This window comes from Mobula birostris, chromosome 13 (assembly GCF_030028105.1).
Source record: "Mobula birostris isolate sMobBir1 chromosome 13, sMobBir1.hap1, whole genome shotgun sequence".
NCBI classification, from domain to species: domain Eukaryota; kingdom Metazoa; phylum Chordata; class Chondrichthyes; order Myliobatiformes; family Myliobatidae; genus Mobula; species Mobula birostris.
The window spans coordinates 23016757-23032619 of NC_092382.1; the positions used below are offsets into that span (position 1 = coordinate 23016757).

The 15863-nt window shown below is 44.1% G+C and overlaps 1 protein-coding gene across 2 annotated transcripts in view; it reads left to right on the plus strand.

Moving 5' to 3' along the window:
* Positions 1-15863, plus strand: part of LOC140208569 (NACHT, LRR and PYD domains-containing protein 3-like) — a 42925-nt gene that overhangs the window by 17597 nt on the left and 9465 nt on the right. The window contains exon 2 of one of the 2 annotated variants that reach the window (XM_072277325.1): positions 7653-7743. Coding sequence is in view for 1 of the 2 variants with exons in the window: in XM_072277324.1 (XP_072133425.1) it covers positions 9734-9742 (9 nt within the window). In the remaining variant the exon portion in view is untranslated. Of the gene's footprint in view, positions 1-7652; positions 7744-9718; positions 9743-15863 lie in introns of those variants that run through there. The other variant, XM_072277324.1, reaches the window with a different exon arrangement.

The following is a 15863-nucleotide window of genomic DNA, read 5'->3' on the forward strand; positions in this document are numbered from 1 at the left end:
TCTTGCAGTCAGCAATATTTGTGATTCACAATGACAAAAACCCGTACTGAGTTTCCAGTGATTTATTTTCAATTTTATATTAAAAGCATTTTCTTATTGTTTCACTATGGGAGATGTGGCGGCGAATTGCATTGATCCAGGTCCCGCTCCGCAATAGGACAATAAACATATGTGCTCAACTCACCTGCTGAAGACAAGTTAAAATATGTTCCCACCCACTGGTGACCCATGGTCCGGGTTCCCCGCCCAGTTAAAGCATCATCAGCTTCTAGGTCTATTATGGGATGGAGAGGAGTGTTAAGTTTAGAACTGGGATTAGACGTCTTGGGAGTGTTGGTGCTTGGGCTATAAGCCTGGGATGGGAACTGGCACAGCGTTCACCTCTGTAATCTGTTCTGTAATCCGTATATAATCTACAAAAAGACTAACTTTTCTGGATTTCTATATTCTCTGTATCTCTCTCCCAAGTAAATACAGACATACAAAAGTCATTGAATATCTACTCCATCCCCTTCGGTTCCTTGTCTAGATACCACGCTGATCTTTTCTAACAGTTAATTCGGCAGTGAGAAATATTTGGCTCAATAAATTATTCCGCCACCAAATTGTCTGTATCCGTGGAAAAGTGCCCATTACAGTTGTTGTTTACAAAGTTCACAAGAGTGATTCTGGAATGAAAAGTTTTATGTATGAGGAGCACTTGGTGTTTCTGGGCCTGTTCTCAATGGAGGGGTGGTGACTCTCGGAACAGGAACCTCAATGAAATCCTGAGGTCTAGATAGAGTGGATAGGGACAAGATGTATTCAACAGTAAGGGAGTCTTGTAACTGATGTCACAATCTCAATCTATTCAATTGTATCTGGGTACCTTCCTTTCCATCATTCTGTCCAATAGCAGCATCTGAATTGAACCTGTATCAATGTCTGGGGTTGATCATAGATATAAGCTATTTGCAGACACAAGAATGTGATGGAATTTTAACCACTTGATGGAACAAAGAAGTAAACTTTATGGTTATCACCACAATGTATTCTGTGATATCTTTTGTAAATATCCCATAGTTGCCATGTGGAGCAGATAGGCCGCATCCTACAATGTGTTTTGATTTTGGAACTAGCTTCTGTACTGCTGGAAGTTTTGTAGAGGTGGAAATACCAACAGATTTACTGGATGCACCTCGAGATAGGGTTAAAACAGCCACTGGAATTTCAGCTTCCCCATTACAAAATGACTGAGAGCTCAGTATTCATCTTTGTCATAATGAAACTTGGAGCATGTGAGTTGTTCCTTATTTCCTATTTTCAGTTAGTTCTGCTGAACCACTTCCCCCATCACCAGGGCAACACCCACCAGAACTGCAAGGGGTGTTGAACATTTTTATCACTCTCTGGTCACCGCCCCTCAGCGGAGAGACAGTGACCTCAGGAGTCCGAGTGGATGCAAGGATGCCTTGAGCATTCACTGTCTGGAGTTTATATTGCAATAAAGAGATAACAAATGAATGTAGGGATTGCATTTATGCAAATCTCTTCCGGATGCCACAAACAACTTGCAGTCAGTAATGTTTGTGCATCAAAAACACAACAACCTGTACTGAGTTTCCAGTGATTTATTTTCATTTTTATATTAAAGGAATTTTCTTATTGTTTCACCATGGGAGATGTGGCGGCGAATTGCACTGATCCAGGTCGCGCTCCGCAATAAGATAATAAACATATGTGCTCAACGTACCTGCTGGAGACAAGTTAAGATATATTGCCAGGCGCTGCTGACCCACGGCCCGGGTTCCCCGCCCGGTTAAAGCATCATCAGATTCCAGTTCTGTTATGGGATGGAGGGGAGTGTGAGTTTCAGAACTGGGATTAGACGAGACACTGCTGAATATTACCAGCAGGAAAGAGTCCTGGGAGTGTTGTTGCTTGGGCTATAATCCTAGAATGGGACTCCAGGATTACGGAACTGGTACTGTTCTCCACAGAGATATTACAACTAAACATATCTTTACCTTCCTCGCTCGCACCCCGCCTTCTTCTTTCAACAGGGACCACTCTCTCAACAATTCCCTTGTTCATTCATCCCTCCTCTCTAATCTCCCTCCAGTCACTGATCCCTGCAAGCGGCCTGAGTCCTGCACCTACCCGGACACCTCCTCCCTCACCTCCATTCAGACACAAAACAGTCCTTCCAGGTGAGGCAACACTTCACCTGTGAATCTGCTGGGGTCACCTATTGTGTCCCGTGCTCCCGATGCGGCCTTATTTACATTGGTGAGACCCGCCACAAATTGGGAGACCGTTTTGTTGAGCATCTCTGTATCATCTGCCACAAGGGGGACTTCGCAGTGGCCGAACATTTTAATTCCGATTCCCATTCCGACGTCTCGATCGGTGGCCTCCTCTTGTGCCGAGATGAGACCGTCCTCGGGGTGGAGGAGCAGCACCTTATATTCAGTCTGGGTTCCCTCCAACCCGACTGAATTATCCTTCCAGTAAACAAATACCCCCCACCCACTTCTCTATTCCCCACTCTGAACTTTCATTTCTGCTCACCAGCCTATTACTTCCCCCTGGGTCCCCTCTTTCCCTTTTTCCCATTGCCAAATCTCCTATTCTTTATTCTCCAGCCCTTGACCTGTCCATCACTTGACCTCACCGATCACCTTCCAGCTCGCCTCGTTCCCCTCCCCGACCTTTTTATTCAGATCACTTCCCCTCCTCCTCAGGAATGAAAAAAGGCTCGTGGCCCAAAATGTTGACTGTTTACTCTTTTCCATAGATACTGCCTGTTATGCTGAGTTCCTCCAGCATTTTGTGTGTATTGTTTGGATTTCCAGCGTTTGCAAGCTTTCTCGCGTTTAAATATGGTAATTACCGTAACAATTATGTAGGCTTTGTTCAGATTTTACCTCCGTCACCCGGCCCGGAATCGGATCCAAACTTCACCATGATCGATGCCTGGTGTCGATAGTAGTTTTACATAACTCCAGCCCACCGGAAGCGGCCGTTCGGTCTGTTGTGTTCTTGCAGACACGAGGGTTAAACAGAGAAATCGCACCCTCGGGACACTGAATCACGTGTATGAGTAGTTTCATCTTTCCCCGTTCAGACAGGACAGTGAGATCCAGATCTCTCACGTCCTCTCGGGGGACTGGGAAGTTTATTTCCATCTCTTTCCATGACTACATCTTGCCAAAATGCTGACAGTGTTTTCCGATAAGTGTCCCTAGTAATGAGAGAATTATGTCTTGTTCATTTATCCGGGTTTCTCGGAATTGTGTACATTCCCTCCAGAATTTCCGAAGGAGCAACCCGAGCTGTCTAATATTCCCACATGAATAAAATGGGGAATCTTTATTTTGTTTTACATGTACAGAGATAGAGTGAAAATCGTTTCTTCGGTATTATCTACACAGATCAATACATTACAGCAGTACATTGAGGTAAAACGATACCAGAGTGTGACAACTCATTCTGGTTACAGAGGAAGTACAGTGCAGGTAGATATGTAGTACAAGGTCACATCGATTTAGACTGTGAGGTCAGGAGTCCATCTCATCCCCCTGGGGAACATTCAGTTCGCTTATCACAGCCGAATGGACACCATCCCTGAGCCTGGTGGTATGTTTCTGTTTTACTTTATCTTCGCCCTGATGGGAGGGTGAGAAGTGAGAATGTTCGGGGTTGTGGTGATCTTTCATTATGTTGGCTGCTTTACTGAGGCGGTGGGAAGTGTAGACTGAGTCCATGGAGGGGAGGTTGGTTTCTGTGATGTGCTCAGCTGTGTCCACAGTTCTCCGCTACTTCATTCCGTTAAAGGAAGAGCAGTAGCCATGTGAAGATGTGAAGTACCGGGATGGGATACTTTCTGCGGTGAATTGATAAAGTGTGTGAAGTAGAAAAGGGCATACACCAAAGTTCTTATTGTTTGTTCTGGCTTTGTTATATTGGAATCTGTTATCTACTAGTGCGTACTATTATTTCAGGATCTGCGTATTGCTGGAGGACCATCAGAGATCGGCCATGATACCCTTCTCCCATCCGGCTCTATCTACTCACCCCCTGCCCAACTGGTTCAACCTCTGTCCAGCCTGCATCCCATCACCTCAGTGACATATATCAACCATCTTGTTCAACCGCTGTCCAGCCTGTATCCTACAACCTCAATGATATATATCGACCGTCTTGCTCAATCTCTGCCCAGCCTGCATCCCATCACCTCAGTGACATTTATCAACAATCTTGTTCAACCTCTCTCCAGCCTGTATCCCACCACCTCAGTGATATATATCAACCATTTTGTTCCACCTCTGTCCAGCCTGTGTCCTACAACCTGAGTGAAAAAATATCAACCTTCTTGTTCAATCTCTGTCCAGCCTGTACCCTACCACATCAATGATAAATATCTACCATCTTGTTCAACATCTGCCCAGCCTGTATCCCATTGTCGCAATGATACATTTCAGGAATCTCTCTTTCAAACTTTGCCATCATTGTGAAGTTTTTTTTGGCATCTTTTCCAGGATTTTTTTTTTTGATAGTTCGGACTACCAGAGGTTTAATTCAACACAGCACGTGGCAGGGTAAAAGCAGCCATTTCAATTTTAGATTCACTGTTACAAACTGGATGCCGTGTTAATCTTTGACAGAATGGAACTCATAGAATCTGATGTTGGGTTTATTATTTTCTTTTTCTGTTTTTTTTGCAGTGAGCCACGTCATCCGTTTCCAGGGTAACAGCCCGTCAGAGCTGCAGCAAGTGTTGTACTTTTTATCGCTCTGTGGTCACCGGCTCTCAGCGTAGAGACAGTGGCCTCAGGAGCAAATGTAACAGAGTGACAGTGGGAGGAAAGGATGCTGTGAGCATTGGCTGGATGAAATATGTCACACCAGGGTCAGAATGAACTCAGAACTAGCAAATGGGTTGGGGTGGGGTGGCATTTACAGTTTAGGGTGTTGTTGATATTTTACAATCAGTTACTATCTGTGCATTAAAATGACGAGGGGAAAAATACTACAGTTGCAGGAAATTTAAAGTAAGGAGGAGAAAATACTGGAAACGCTCAGCAGATAGGCAGCATCTCGAACAGTCTCATTTCTGAAACTGGGTCTCCCACCATTTGTCCTTTCAGAGATGTAGTCTGATGTACTGAGTTCCCAGCATTTTCTACTTTATAATTTTACATTTTATTCCTGCTACACTGCAGGAAACATGGCAGCCAGCTATGCCGGGCGAGATCCCACACAGCAAGAAGATTGTAATCAAATGTGTTTGGTTTAGCTGCTGGGGACAGGTTGAAGTGTATCCGCATCCTCCATACAGACCGGGGAACCAGCCGGAGCCCCGGCCCCGGCAGAGGGTCATGAGGTTCCAGTTCCACCTTAGTTTGTGAATCGGAAATGGCAGGAACACCCACAGCAAATCGCCGGCATCAAAGCGTCTTTGTATGGGTGATAATATTGGGCTGGTGACTCTGATGATATGGAACTGGCAGTATACGGGCTTCAGTCCAGGTTGGTAATTCGACAGCCGGGATCGGAATTTTCTCAGTCCGCAGTGAACCTGAAGTCTCGGGCGGTTGGACATGGGTTATGGGGAAATCACCGTCTCCACTGCCCAACAGGACAACATATCTATCAAGTATTTTTGGAGATTATTTAAGAGTTAACTAGGGAGTTTGGTGAATTAGGCCAGTGATGTTGTTCTTCTGAACTTTGGTAAAGTCCGTAGCAAGATCCCACATGGCAGCTGATCTGGAAGGTTCGGTCACGTTGGATTCACGGGGAGCTGGCGAGGTGGATTCACACTGGGCTCGAGAACAGGAAGCAGAGGGAGATGATTGAAGCTGGTTTTAGCGAATGGAGGCCTGTGACGAGTGGGATGTGTGTGTCAGTGTAGAGACCTCTAAAATTCATTATTCATGCCATTGATTTGTATGTATGGCACGATTAGCAAGTTTGAATTGAATTGAACTAAATAGAATTGACTTCTTACATCCTTCACATACTTGAGGATTAAAAATCTTTACATTATGTCTCGGTCGAAATGTGCAACGTGCAATCAAATTAATTTATAATAATTTGTAGTAAATTGAACAGTCCATACAATATAGAGTATACTCAAATCAGCGTGAATTAATTAGTCTGATGGCCTGGTAGAAGAAGCTGTCCCGGAGCCTGCTGGTCCTTGGGAATTGGGACATAAACCGTTTTCTTTTTTACAGTCTAAAGGCCACTGCTAGGTTTTCCAGATCTGCTGGCAAATTGCATGCAACACTTTTACATCATCACCTTTGAAAGTTTTAAACAATTCAACTGGACTCCTGTCACATCCTGTAGCCTTATTATTAGCAACGTTTTCTATCGCCCATTCGACTTCACTTTCCAGAATGTCCGGCCCTATATCGTCGAGGGAGTCACGGCAGGTGTCTTCCTGTTGGGATATTTCCTGTACAATTCTTCAGTATATTTCTGCCATCTCTTTTTGATGTCTTCTGCTGTAAGGGCTTCTTTGTCTTTTACTATAGTTATTTTTGCATGAAATGTTCCTTTGATTTCTCTAATCGTCTTGAATAGATCTCTTGTTTTTCTTTTTCCAATTCTGTTGGATTCTTCAGCTTCTTTGCATTGCTCCTTTAAGTATGTTTCCTTACTTCTCCTTTCTATCTTATTGAACGTTGTGTTTATTTGGAGGTGTTTGTTTCAATCTCCATTGTCCTTCACTTCTTTTCTTTTCGCTGCTCAGCTTCCACAGGAATCTATTTTGCTTTCCTGATCTTTTTTTTGTTTGCAATACTTTTTGTTGGCACCTCTTGTGAAATGCTCCTTGCTTCTCTCCATAGCTCTTCTGGTTTTCCCTCTACCGGCTTTAATCCATGAATCTGTTCTTCACCTCCACTGCTTATTTTTGAGGGATGCTATCACCATCAAACTTTGCTGGTACGTTGGTTTTCCTGGCACTCTTCAGTTTCATTCTGAATATTGCAATATTGCAGCTAATGGTCTGAGATTGTCGTAGGACACAGGGACCGAGGAGTCTAAGTGCACAGTTCGCTCAAGGCGGTGACACGGGGTGGTGAAGAGATGTTTACCACGCCGTCCTTCAACAGTTAGGGTGCTGAGTGCAGGAGTTAGGACATTATTTAATTTATTTTGTTTATTGAGATACAGTGAGACACGCTGCTCATTTAGTCCCCCAATTTGATCCTAGTCTTGTTACAGGGCAATTTACAATGACCAACTAACCATTAAGACGGTTGGGGGTTGGGGTAGCCGGATCACCTGGAGGAAACCCATGCGATCACGGCGAGAACCTGCAAACTCTGATTGGCAGCGGCGGGAATTGCAACTGGGTCGTTCGAACTGTAACGACTTGTGTTACCACTATGGGGCCGTTGTATAATTCATTGGTGAGACTGTGTTTGCAGTATGAAGTATAGTTCTAGCCGCTATATGTTTGAAAAGGCTTGGTTAAAGTGGAAAGAGTACAGAGAAGACTTGCGAGTGTGCTGTCCCAGTCCTCAGTGCTGGAGGGAGGATGGCCACTCTATGACTTTACTCCCTGGAATGTAGGAGACTGAGCAGCGACCTCACAAAGTGTTTTAAATTTGAAGGGCAGAGTAACTGACTCACTGTGTTTTATTTGTGTAATTCAGATCATCGCCAGCAGGTGGTGCTTTCTTCCACCCGGACGGCAGACAAGCAGCCGACAATCAACCAACTCAGTCAGAGTCAGAATGTACACAGGTATGTTCACTGGACTCTTTCTCATTAAAACTCTGTCATCATGGTACACGCGTAGTCAAATGATCAATAGTTCAGAGGAATAAACGTAGGCGCTAAATGGGCGCAGAAAAACTGTCATCATTGATCCTGCTGGTAAAGCGACCTTGAGCACTGGAACAATTCACCAGGCCCAGCGTGGGGAATCACTCTGTGCAAATCTTCACCTGAGTGAAGGGGAAGGAGCTCCTGAAAATACAGTCGGTGTGGGTGAAACTCAGAGAGGAATACAACAGCGGGCAATGTAACAGTCCAGGCAGCAGACAGCCGGTGAGAGAAACAGATGTTTCTTTAGGAAGGGCAATGCTGAATTCTTCCCGGATTTTCAGGTTGTTGCTCAAAGGAGATGAGGGAAGTTTCCCGGTGTCTGTTTTCTGTTGTCGAGTTAAAGAATGTTATATTGTGGGAGAACAGGCTGGGTGCGGGGGGCAATGAACAGGAGAAATTTTAAACAGGGAATCTGGGAGAGACTACCGAGGCAATGAATGTCCTTGGTGAATAAGGTTAAAGTAAATCAAGAGGGTAAGTAGAGAGGGCAACGCACGCAATGATGGAGGAGCTCACAGGTCAGGCAGCACCTATAGAGGGAAATGAACAATAGACGTTCTGGGTTGAGGAATCTTCAGCGGAGACTTTGTACATTGAGTTCAGTGTTGTCTTGGACACATAAAATAGAGAAGGACTGGAGGAGCATTCTTCTGGGCGAAGGTCTGTGACCAGTAGTCTCCGCAAGGATCACTGGCTCGCTATGCGTCATATGTGATGTAAGTAACTTATTACTCAAAATAATTCTATATATAGAAACACATAGGCGGACTGATTCGTTGATTTACAGACTCGGCGGAGTTGTGTAAATTGGGACTGTTGTCAAAATGTTCAGCATCCAATTAGAAATATGAACGGAGAGACACCAAGTACAGATAGTTCGGGCAAATGCGAGGATTTGAACCTTGGGAGGTCAAGTTCCCGAACGAAGTGTGCAGTGAATGCTGGGGCGATTAGGAAGGCTGATGTATGGACCGGTCTTGTGATGGATGTGCATAGCTTCCTGAAAGTGACAACATAACTGGCAGCGTGCTAAGGACGGGTTGAGGTGTGAGTATGTATTTTTTAAAGTTGTTCTGTAACTGGATAAACTTTGGTTAAGAGACAGTCTCGGTAATGTGCACAAATATGGTAGCCATATCATGAGAATAATGTGGAGGGTCTGGCGAGGGTGCAGATGAGTTTCATCACGATTACAGAATATAATCAGTTACCCAGATTACAGGATATTGGCTGCCAGGAGAGGTCGAACAAACCTGGATTGCTTTTTTGGAGTGTCGGAGTCTGAGGCCTTATCTCAGAGAATTTCATAAATTTACGAGAGGCACAGCACACTTCGATAGTCTGTAACTCAGTGCAAATATCAAGCACTGGAGTGAATAGGTTTAAGGTGAGGGGGTAAAGTTTAAAGGAGATTTAGGACGCATGTTTTCCACAGAGTGTGATCGGTGTCTGGAATGAGCTGCCGAGGGAGGGACTGGAAACAGATACTCAGCAGCATCTGAGAGGCGTTTGAACTCATGAGTAGGCCGGGAACGGAGGGATATTGACCATGTTCCTGAAGATGGGATTGGTTTAAATTGGCATCGTGTCCGCATACACATGGTACACTCTACTATTTTATGCTCTGTGACTGACTACAGATCTGAACTCCGCAATCTCCGCCTTCCTGTCAAATTGTGAGGATCACCAACTGTTCCTGTTGACGAGATTCTACATGGAGCGACTGGAGCAGGCGATTGAGGAGGGTGTGGAGGGAGTCGGCTTCATGTTAATGGCCGAGGATCACTTCACCGGGCGAGACTATCACTTAAGTGGGAGGGATATAGACTAACTGTAGATTCTACTGAATCAATCACGGACCGACAGCACCGGCGCAACGGCACCTCTGGGATATTAAAATCCTGCAATGCTTGTGGTGAGCATCAGGAAAAGAATGTTGGTTTTCAGAAACACTGAACCTTCATTTACCAATATAAGCCTCTGTCCAATTTTCTGAACACATTCACTTTTAGACAGGTTAGGATACAGACAATGATTGAGAGCTGATTTTAGTGCTGTGATACTTGACGGACATTGCAAGTAGACAGAGAACCACTTTACACCATTCAGTCTGACATCACATCATGTTCCCAATGCTCGACCTTAATGGCCATTCACCAGAATCTTTTCATTACCCGCGGGCTTCCCACAAATCTAATATATACTGATTTATTTCTCAGATCATTCTCGAGTCAACCTTCAACCCATCGTCAATTGAACAGGCAGTGCTGAATATCGTCTCTCTTTTCAACAACTGACGCTCTTGCTTTCGATCAATATCCCAACATGCCTTATGGTTCAGTTACCTTCTGTTTCTTGTCACTGTTCCATTTGGAGTCTCTAATTGCTACAGCATATACTGTTAACACTGGGAACTGCAAAATAATACGATTGAAAATAGTCCAAGAACTGCAGCTAACACGGAATTACCAAGAAACTCCTTTCTAATGGTCCTCGTGTTACTGGGGTGCATTCACCTATAGCTTTGTATTTATAATTATCTGGATAGACAGGGTATGATTAGGGACAGTCAACATGGATTTGTGCGTGGAAGGTCATGTTTGACAAATCTTACTGAATTTTTTGAAGAGGTTGCTAGGAAAGTTGATGGGGTAAAGCGGTGGATATTGTCTATATGGACTTCAGTTAGGCCTTTGACAAAGTTCCACACGGAAGGTTAGTTAGGAAGGTTCAATCGGCAGGTATTAATATCTAAGTAGTAAAATAGATTCAGCAGTGGCTAGATGGGAGATGCCAGAGAGCAGTGGTGGATAGCTATTTGTCAGATTGGAGGCTGGTGTCCAGTGGTGTGCCTCAGGGATCTGTACTAGGCCCAATGTTGTTTGTCATATATATTAATGATCTGGATGATGGGGTGGTAAATTGGATCAGTAAGTATGCAGATGATACTAAGATTGGTGGAGCAGTAGATAATGAAGTAGGTTTTCAAAGTTTGCAGAGAGATTTGGGCCAGTTAGAAGATTGGGCTGAAAGCTGGCAGATGGAGTTTAATGCTGATAAATGTGAGGTGCTACATTTTGGTAGGACTAATCAAAATAGGACATACATGGTAAATGATAGGGCATTGAAGAATGCAGTAGAACAGAGGGATCTATGAATAATGGTGCATAGTTTCCTGAAGTTGGAATCTCATGTTGATAGGGTGGTGAAGAAAACTTTTGGTATGCTGGCCTTTGTAAATCAGAGCATTGAGTATAGGAGTCGGGATGTAATGTTGAAATTGTACAAGGCATTGGTAAGGCCAAATTTGGAGTATTGTGTACAGTTCTGGTCACCGAATTATCTCAACAAAATTGAAAGAGTACTAGAATGTTGCCTGGGTTTCATCTCCTAGGTTACAGAGAAAGGTTGAACAAGTTGGGTCTTTATTCTTTGGAGCGTAGAAGGTTGAGGGGGGACGTGATAGAGGTATTTAAAATTATGAGGGCGATAGATAGAGTTGACGTGGATAGGCTTTTTTTCCATTGAGAGTGGAGGAGAGTCAAACAAGAGGACATGAGTTGAGAGTTAAAGGGCAAAAGTTTAGGAGTAACAGGAGGGGGAACTTCTTTACTCAGAGAGTGGTAGCTGTGTGGAACGAGCTTCCAGCAGAAGTGGTTGTCATTTAAAGTTAAATTGGATAGCTATTCGGAGAGGAAAAGAATGGAGGATAATGGACTGAGTGCAGGTCGGTGGGACTAGGTGAGAGTAAGAGTTCGGCACGGACTAGAAGGTACGAGATGACCTGTTTCCTTGCTGTAATTGTTATATGGTTATATGCTTACCAGACTGAATTTTAGTGAAGAGCCACACGTTATTCCTATCCCTAACATTCCACATGAGACAGCTTGTCATAGTTTGACTTAGCCATAGTCATCGAACTCTACAGTACAACAACAGGCTCTTCGGCCCATCAAGTCCACACTGACCTATTATATGTCAAGTCGCATTGATCTGCACACCGACTAGATACATCCATACCCCTCTCATTCATGTACTTATCCAACTTGTTTTTAAATGTTCAAATCGAATGCAAATATACCACTTCCGACGGCAGCTCGTTCCGGACTCTCACCAGCTTCAGAGGAAGAAGTTCTCCCTCAAATTTTCTTTCATCTTTCCTCCTTGATCCATGACCTCTAATTCCGGTCTCACCCAACCTCAGTAACAGATGCCTGTTTGCATCTACTTTATCTGTACAATTTATAAACTTTTTTCCCTCTATCACATCTCTTCTGGTCCTCCTACACTCTATGACAGTCCTAACCTATTCAAACTTTCCCTATATCTCAGGCCCTCAAGTCCTGACAAAACCTTGTATTGTTTTTCTGCACTCGTTCAATCACATTGATATCGTTCCGAGAGGTAGGTGCTCCCATTGCTCCCAATTAGTCCCTGCAAGATCAAATTTGACATAGTATTCCAACTTCTGTCTTCAATACTTTGATTTATGAAATCCCATATTCTAAAGTTTTTAGCAGGACATCTACCTTTGACAAAACTTTTAAGAAATTTTGGATCGGTATTCCCTGATACCTTGTTTTTACCGCACCGCTCAATGCCCAACCAGTCAATGTCTTAATGTTATCGTGGCTTGGCCTCAAATAGTGCACACTTCACACTTGTCTTCATTAAATTCTATCTGCCGAACTCCATTCCACTTCTTTCCAGCTGTTCCAGGTCCCGCTGCAAGCTCTGATAAACTTCCTCGCCCTTAATACGTTGATGTCATCCACAGATTTGCTGACTCTGTGTACCACATTGTCATCCAGAGCATTTATATACAGTATATGACATACAACACCAGGTCCAGTACAGATCCCTGAAGCACACCACTGGTCTAAGACCGCCAGTAAGTCAAGCAAATTTCTACACGAATCCAATATCTAAACTAACTTACTACCATGTCATGAATGCCAAGCAATTTAATCTTATTGACCAGGCTGCCATGAAGGACCTTGTCAAAGGCCTCGCTGAAGTCCATGTATACAACATACACTCACTTGCCTTCATTACTCGTTTGGTAACGTCATCGAGAAACCATAAGACTGGTTAGACAGGATATACCAGGTACAAATCAGTGTTGACTATCCCTAATGAATCCTTGTCCATCCAAATACTCATATCCAGTCCTTCAGAATACCTGCCAATAACTTTACCATCACTAGTGTTAGGCTCATCAACCTGTAATTCCCTGGCTTTTTCTTACAGCCTTTTCAAACACCAGAACAACATTATCTACCCTCCAATACTTCCACATCTGACGTTCTAAATATCTTTACTGGAGCACCTGCAATCTCTGCACTCACCTCAGACAATTACGAAGGAAAACCTTGGGGATTTACCCCCCCTAATCTGACTCAAGACAGAAACCACCTCCTCCTCTGTAATCTGTATAGAGTCCATGATCTCACTGCTGTTTTGCCTCACTCTAAAGACGCTGGTATGTCTCCTGAGTAAATATAATTGCAAAAAATCAATTTTAAATCTCCCCCACCCACTTCGGCTTCATGCACAAATGCCCACTCTGAACTTCAAGAGGACCAATTTAGTCCGTTGGTATATTTTTGTTCCAAATATATTTAATGAAGGATTTGGGGATCTGTTTTCCCTTGTCTGCTAGAGCAAACTCATGCCGTACTTTCACCCTCTTGATTTCCTACTTTAGTAACTCTTGCATTTCTTGTACTCATCAAGTACCTCATTTGATCCTTCGAGCCTATACTTGTGATGTGCTCAGGGCCTTGATAGCTCTAAAAAAAGCAATGTTCTCTAAACGAAGGTACCCCTGCCTTTTATTCTGTCAGGAACTTTCAAACTCTGTACTTGTGGTCATTTATGCATTTGAACTCTGTACTCTCAAAATATCAGTTTTGGAGGGTTCACACTTACCAAGCACATCTGTACCAGAAGACAACCAGTCCCAATCCACTTTCATCAGATCCTTTCTGGTACCATTAAAATTGGCCTTTCTCCAAATTAGAATCTTAACCCGAGGACCAAACCTATCCTTTTCCATAATGATATTTAAACTAATGGCATTATGATCACCAGATCCAAAGTGTTCTCCTGCACACACCTCTGCCGCTTGCCCTGTCTTGTTCCCTAATAGTAATTCCAGAATGCGCTCTCTCCAGTTGTGACCTGAGTATATTGATTACAGAAACTTCCCTGGACACGTTTGACCTGCACTATCCCATCCAGCCCTTTAACCCAGTGAGTCAGTCAATAAATGGAAAGTCAATTGTCTACCATCAGAATCTTATGTTTCTTGTTTCTGTGATCTCCCTGCACGTTTGTTCTTCTAAACCCCATTGATTATTGGGTGCTCTATAATATAATCCAACTAACATGGTCATCCCTTTCTTATTCCGTAGTTTCACCTATGTAGTCTCATTGGACCAGCTATCCAGTTTGTCCTGTCTGAGCAATGCAGTGACATTTTCTCTGACTAGTTATGCCACTCGTCCCTCTGTAATCCCTCCCACTCTATCGAATCGTGTCTAATGCAACGGAACACTGGAATGCTGAGCTGTTAATCCTGCGCCTCCTCCAACCAAATCACAACAATGGTTACAATGCTGTAATTCAATGTGCTGATCCTCATGCTAGGCTGATCTGTCTTTCATACAGTACTCCTTGCATTGAAATAATACGTATTTTGGGAAAAACGATTCTCATCCTTTAGTTTCCCGACTTTGTATGTTGGCTTAACAACATCTTTCCCACACAACCACTCCACCATCCATGCTGGTTCCTCACCCCCTGCAACTCAAATTTAACACCTCCCCCTCCCCATGCAGCGCTAACAACCCTTCCCACAGGGGTATCAGTCCGCCTCCAGTTCGGGTGTAAAACGATCACGGGTGTCCAGGCCACAACTTCCTTGGAAGAGAGCCCAAACATCCAAACATCTGAAGCCCTCGGTCATGCACCATCTCATCAGCCAGACGTTAAACTGTATTATCGTCCTATTTCAGTCCTCCCCAGCATGGGGCACGGGTAGCAATCTTAAGAACACAACCCTGGAGTTCCTGCACTTCAGTTTAGCATCTAACTCCATGAACTCACTTTGCAGGACCTCATCACACTTACTACTCTTGTCATTGGTACCAACGTGGACCATGACCTCTGGCTGCTCACACTGCCCTTAAGAAAGTTTCAGACTCGAACCGAGATATCCCTGATACACCATCCAGAAATATTGTTCTCGTCAACAGAATCTCCAGTCTGTTTTCCTAACCGCGGAATTCCCCCTGTTAGTTCAGCTCACGCTTCTCACTCGTTCTGAGTCACAAAACCAAACTCGGTATCAGAGGCTTAATGACCGTGGCTTTCCTCTGCTAGGTCATACCCCGAAACAGAAATCTGTATACCTGTTACAGAGGAGTTTCCTGCAGTGGCTGCCTCTCAGTTACCTGTGTCCTGCGCTTTGGGTATAGCTCCATCCCTGTATAGCCTGTCAGTCAACCTCTCATCCTCTTGAATGATCCTGTGTTCAACCAGCTCCAGTTCCAATTCCTGATCACAGTCTGTAAGAAGCTGCAGCTGGATGCAATTCCTGAAGGTGTAGTTATCTGGGACACTGGCGGTCTCCCTGCCTTGCTACACGCAGTATGAAGAGCATTCCACTATCCTGCCTGGTATTCTCACTGTTCTAACCGTGAAAAGGAAGGGAAAATACTATCCAAAATCTACCTAAAGCCTCCACCTCGCCTCACTGAACCTTCTCTGACACAAAGCCTCAACTCCCCACTCTATCCCTGGCTCACTCACACTGTGTCTACTCCACTTAAAACTTGCCAAGCGGATGTTTCCCGACAATCTGTGGCGTTGAGAAGGACATGACTGACCCCGCTCACTTCTTTTAAATTCTTTCCCCCACTATGAACACTTCAATGGCTGTTAGTGATTTGCGGCGAGCAGAATGCACTGGGTCAGTCCATGTTCAGGGTAGATTTGCACCCATCCCTCCGCTCCTCAATATATTCCCCATT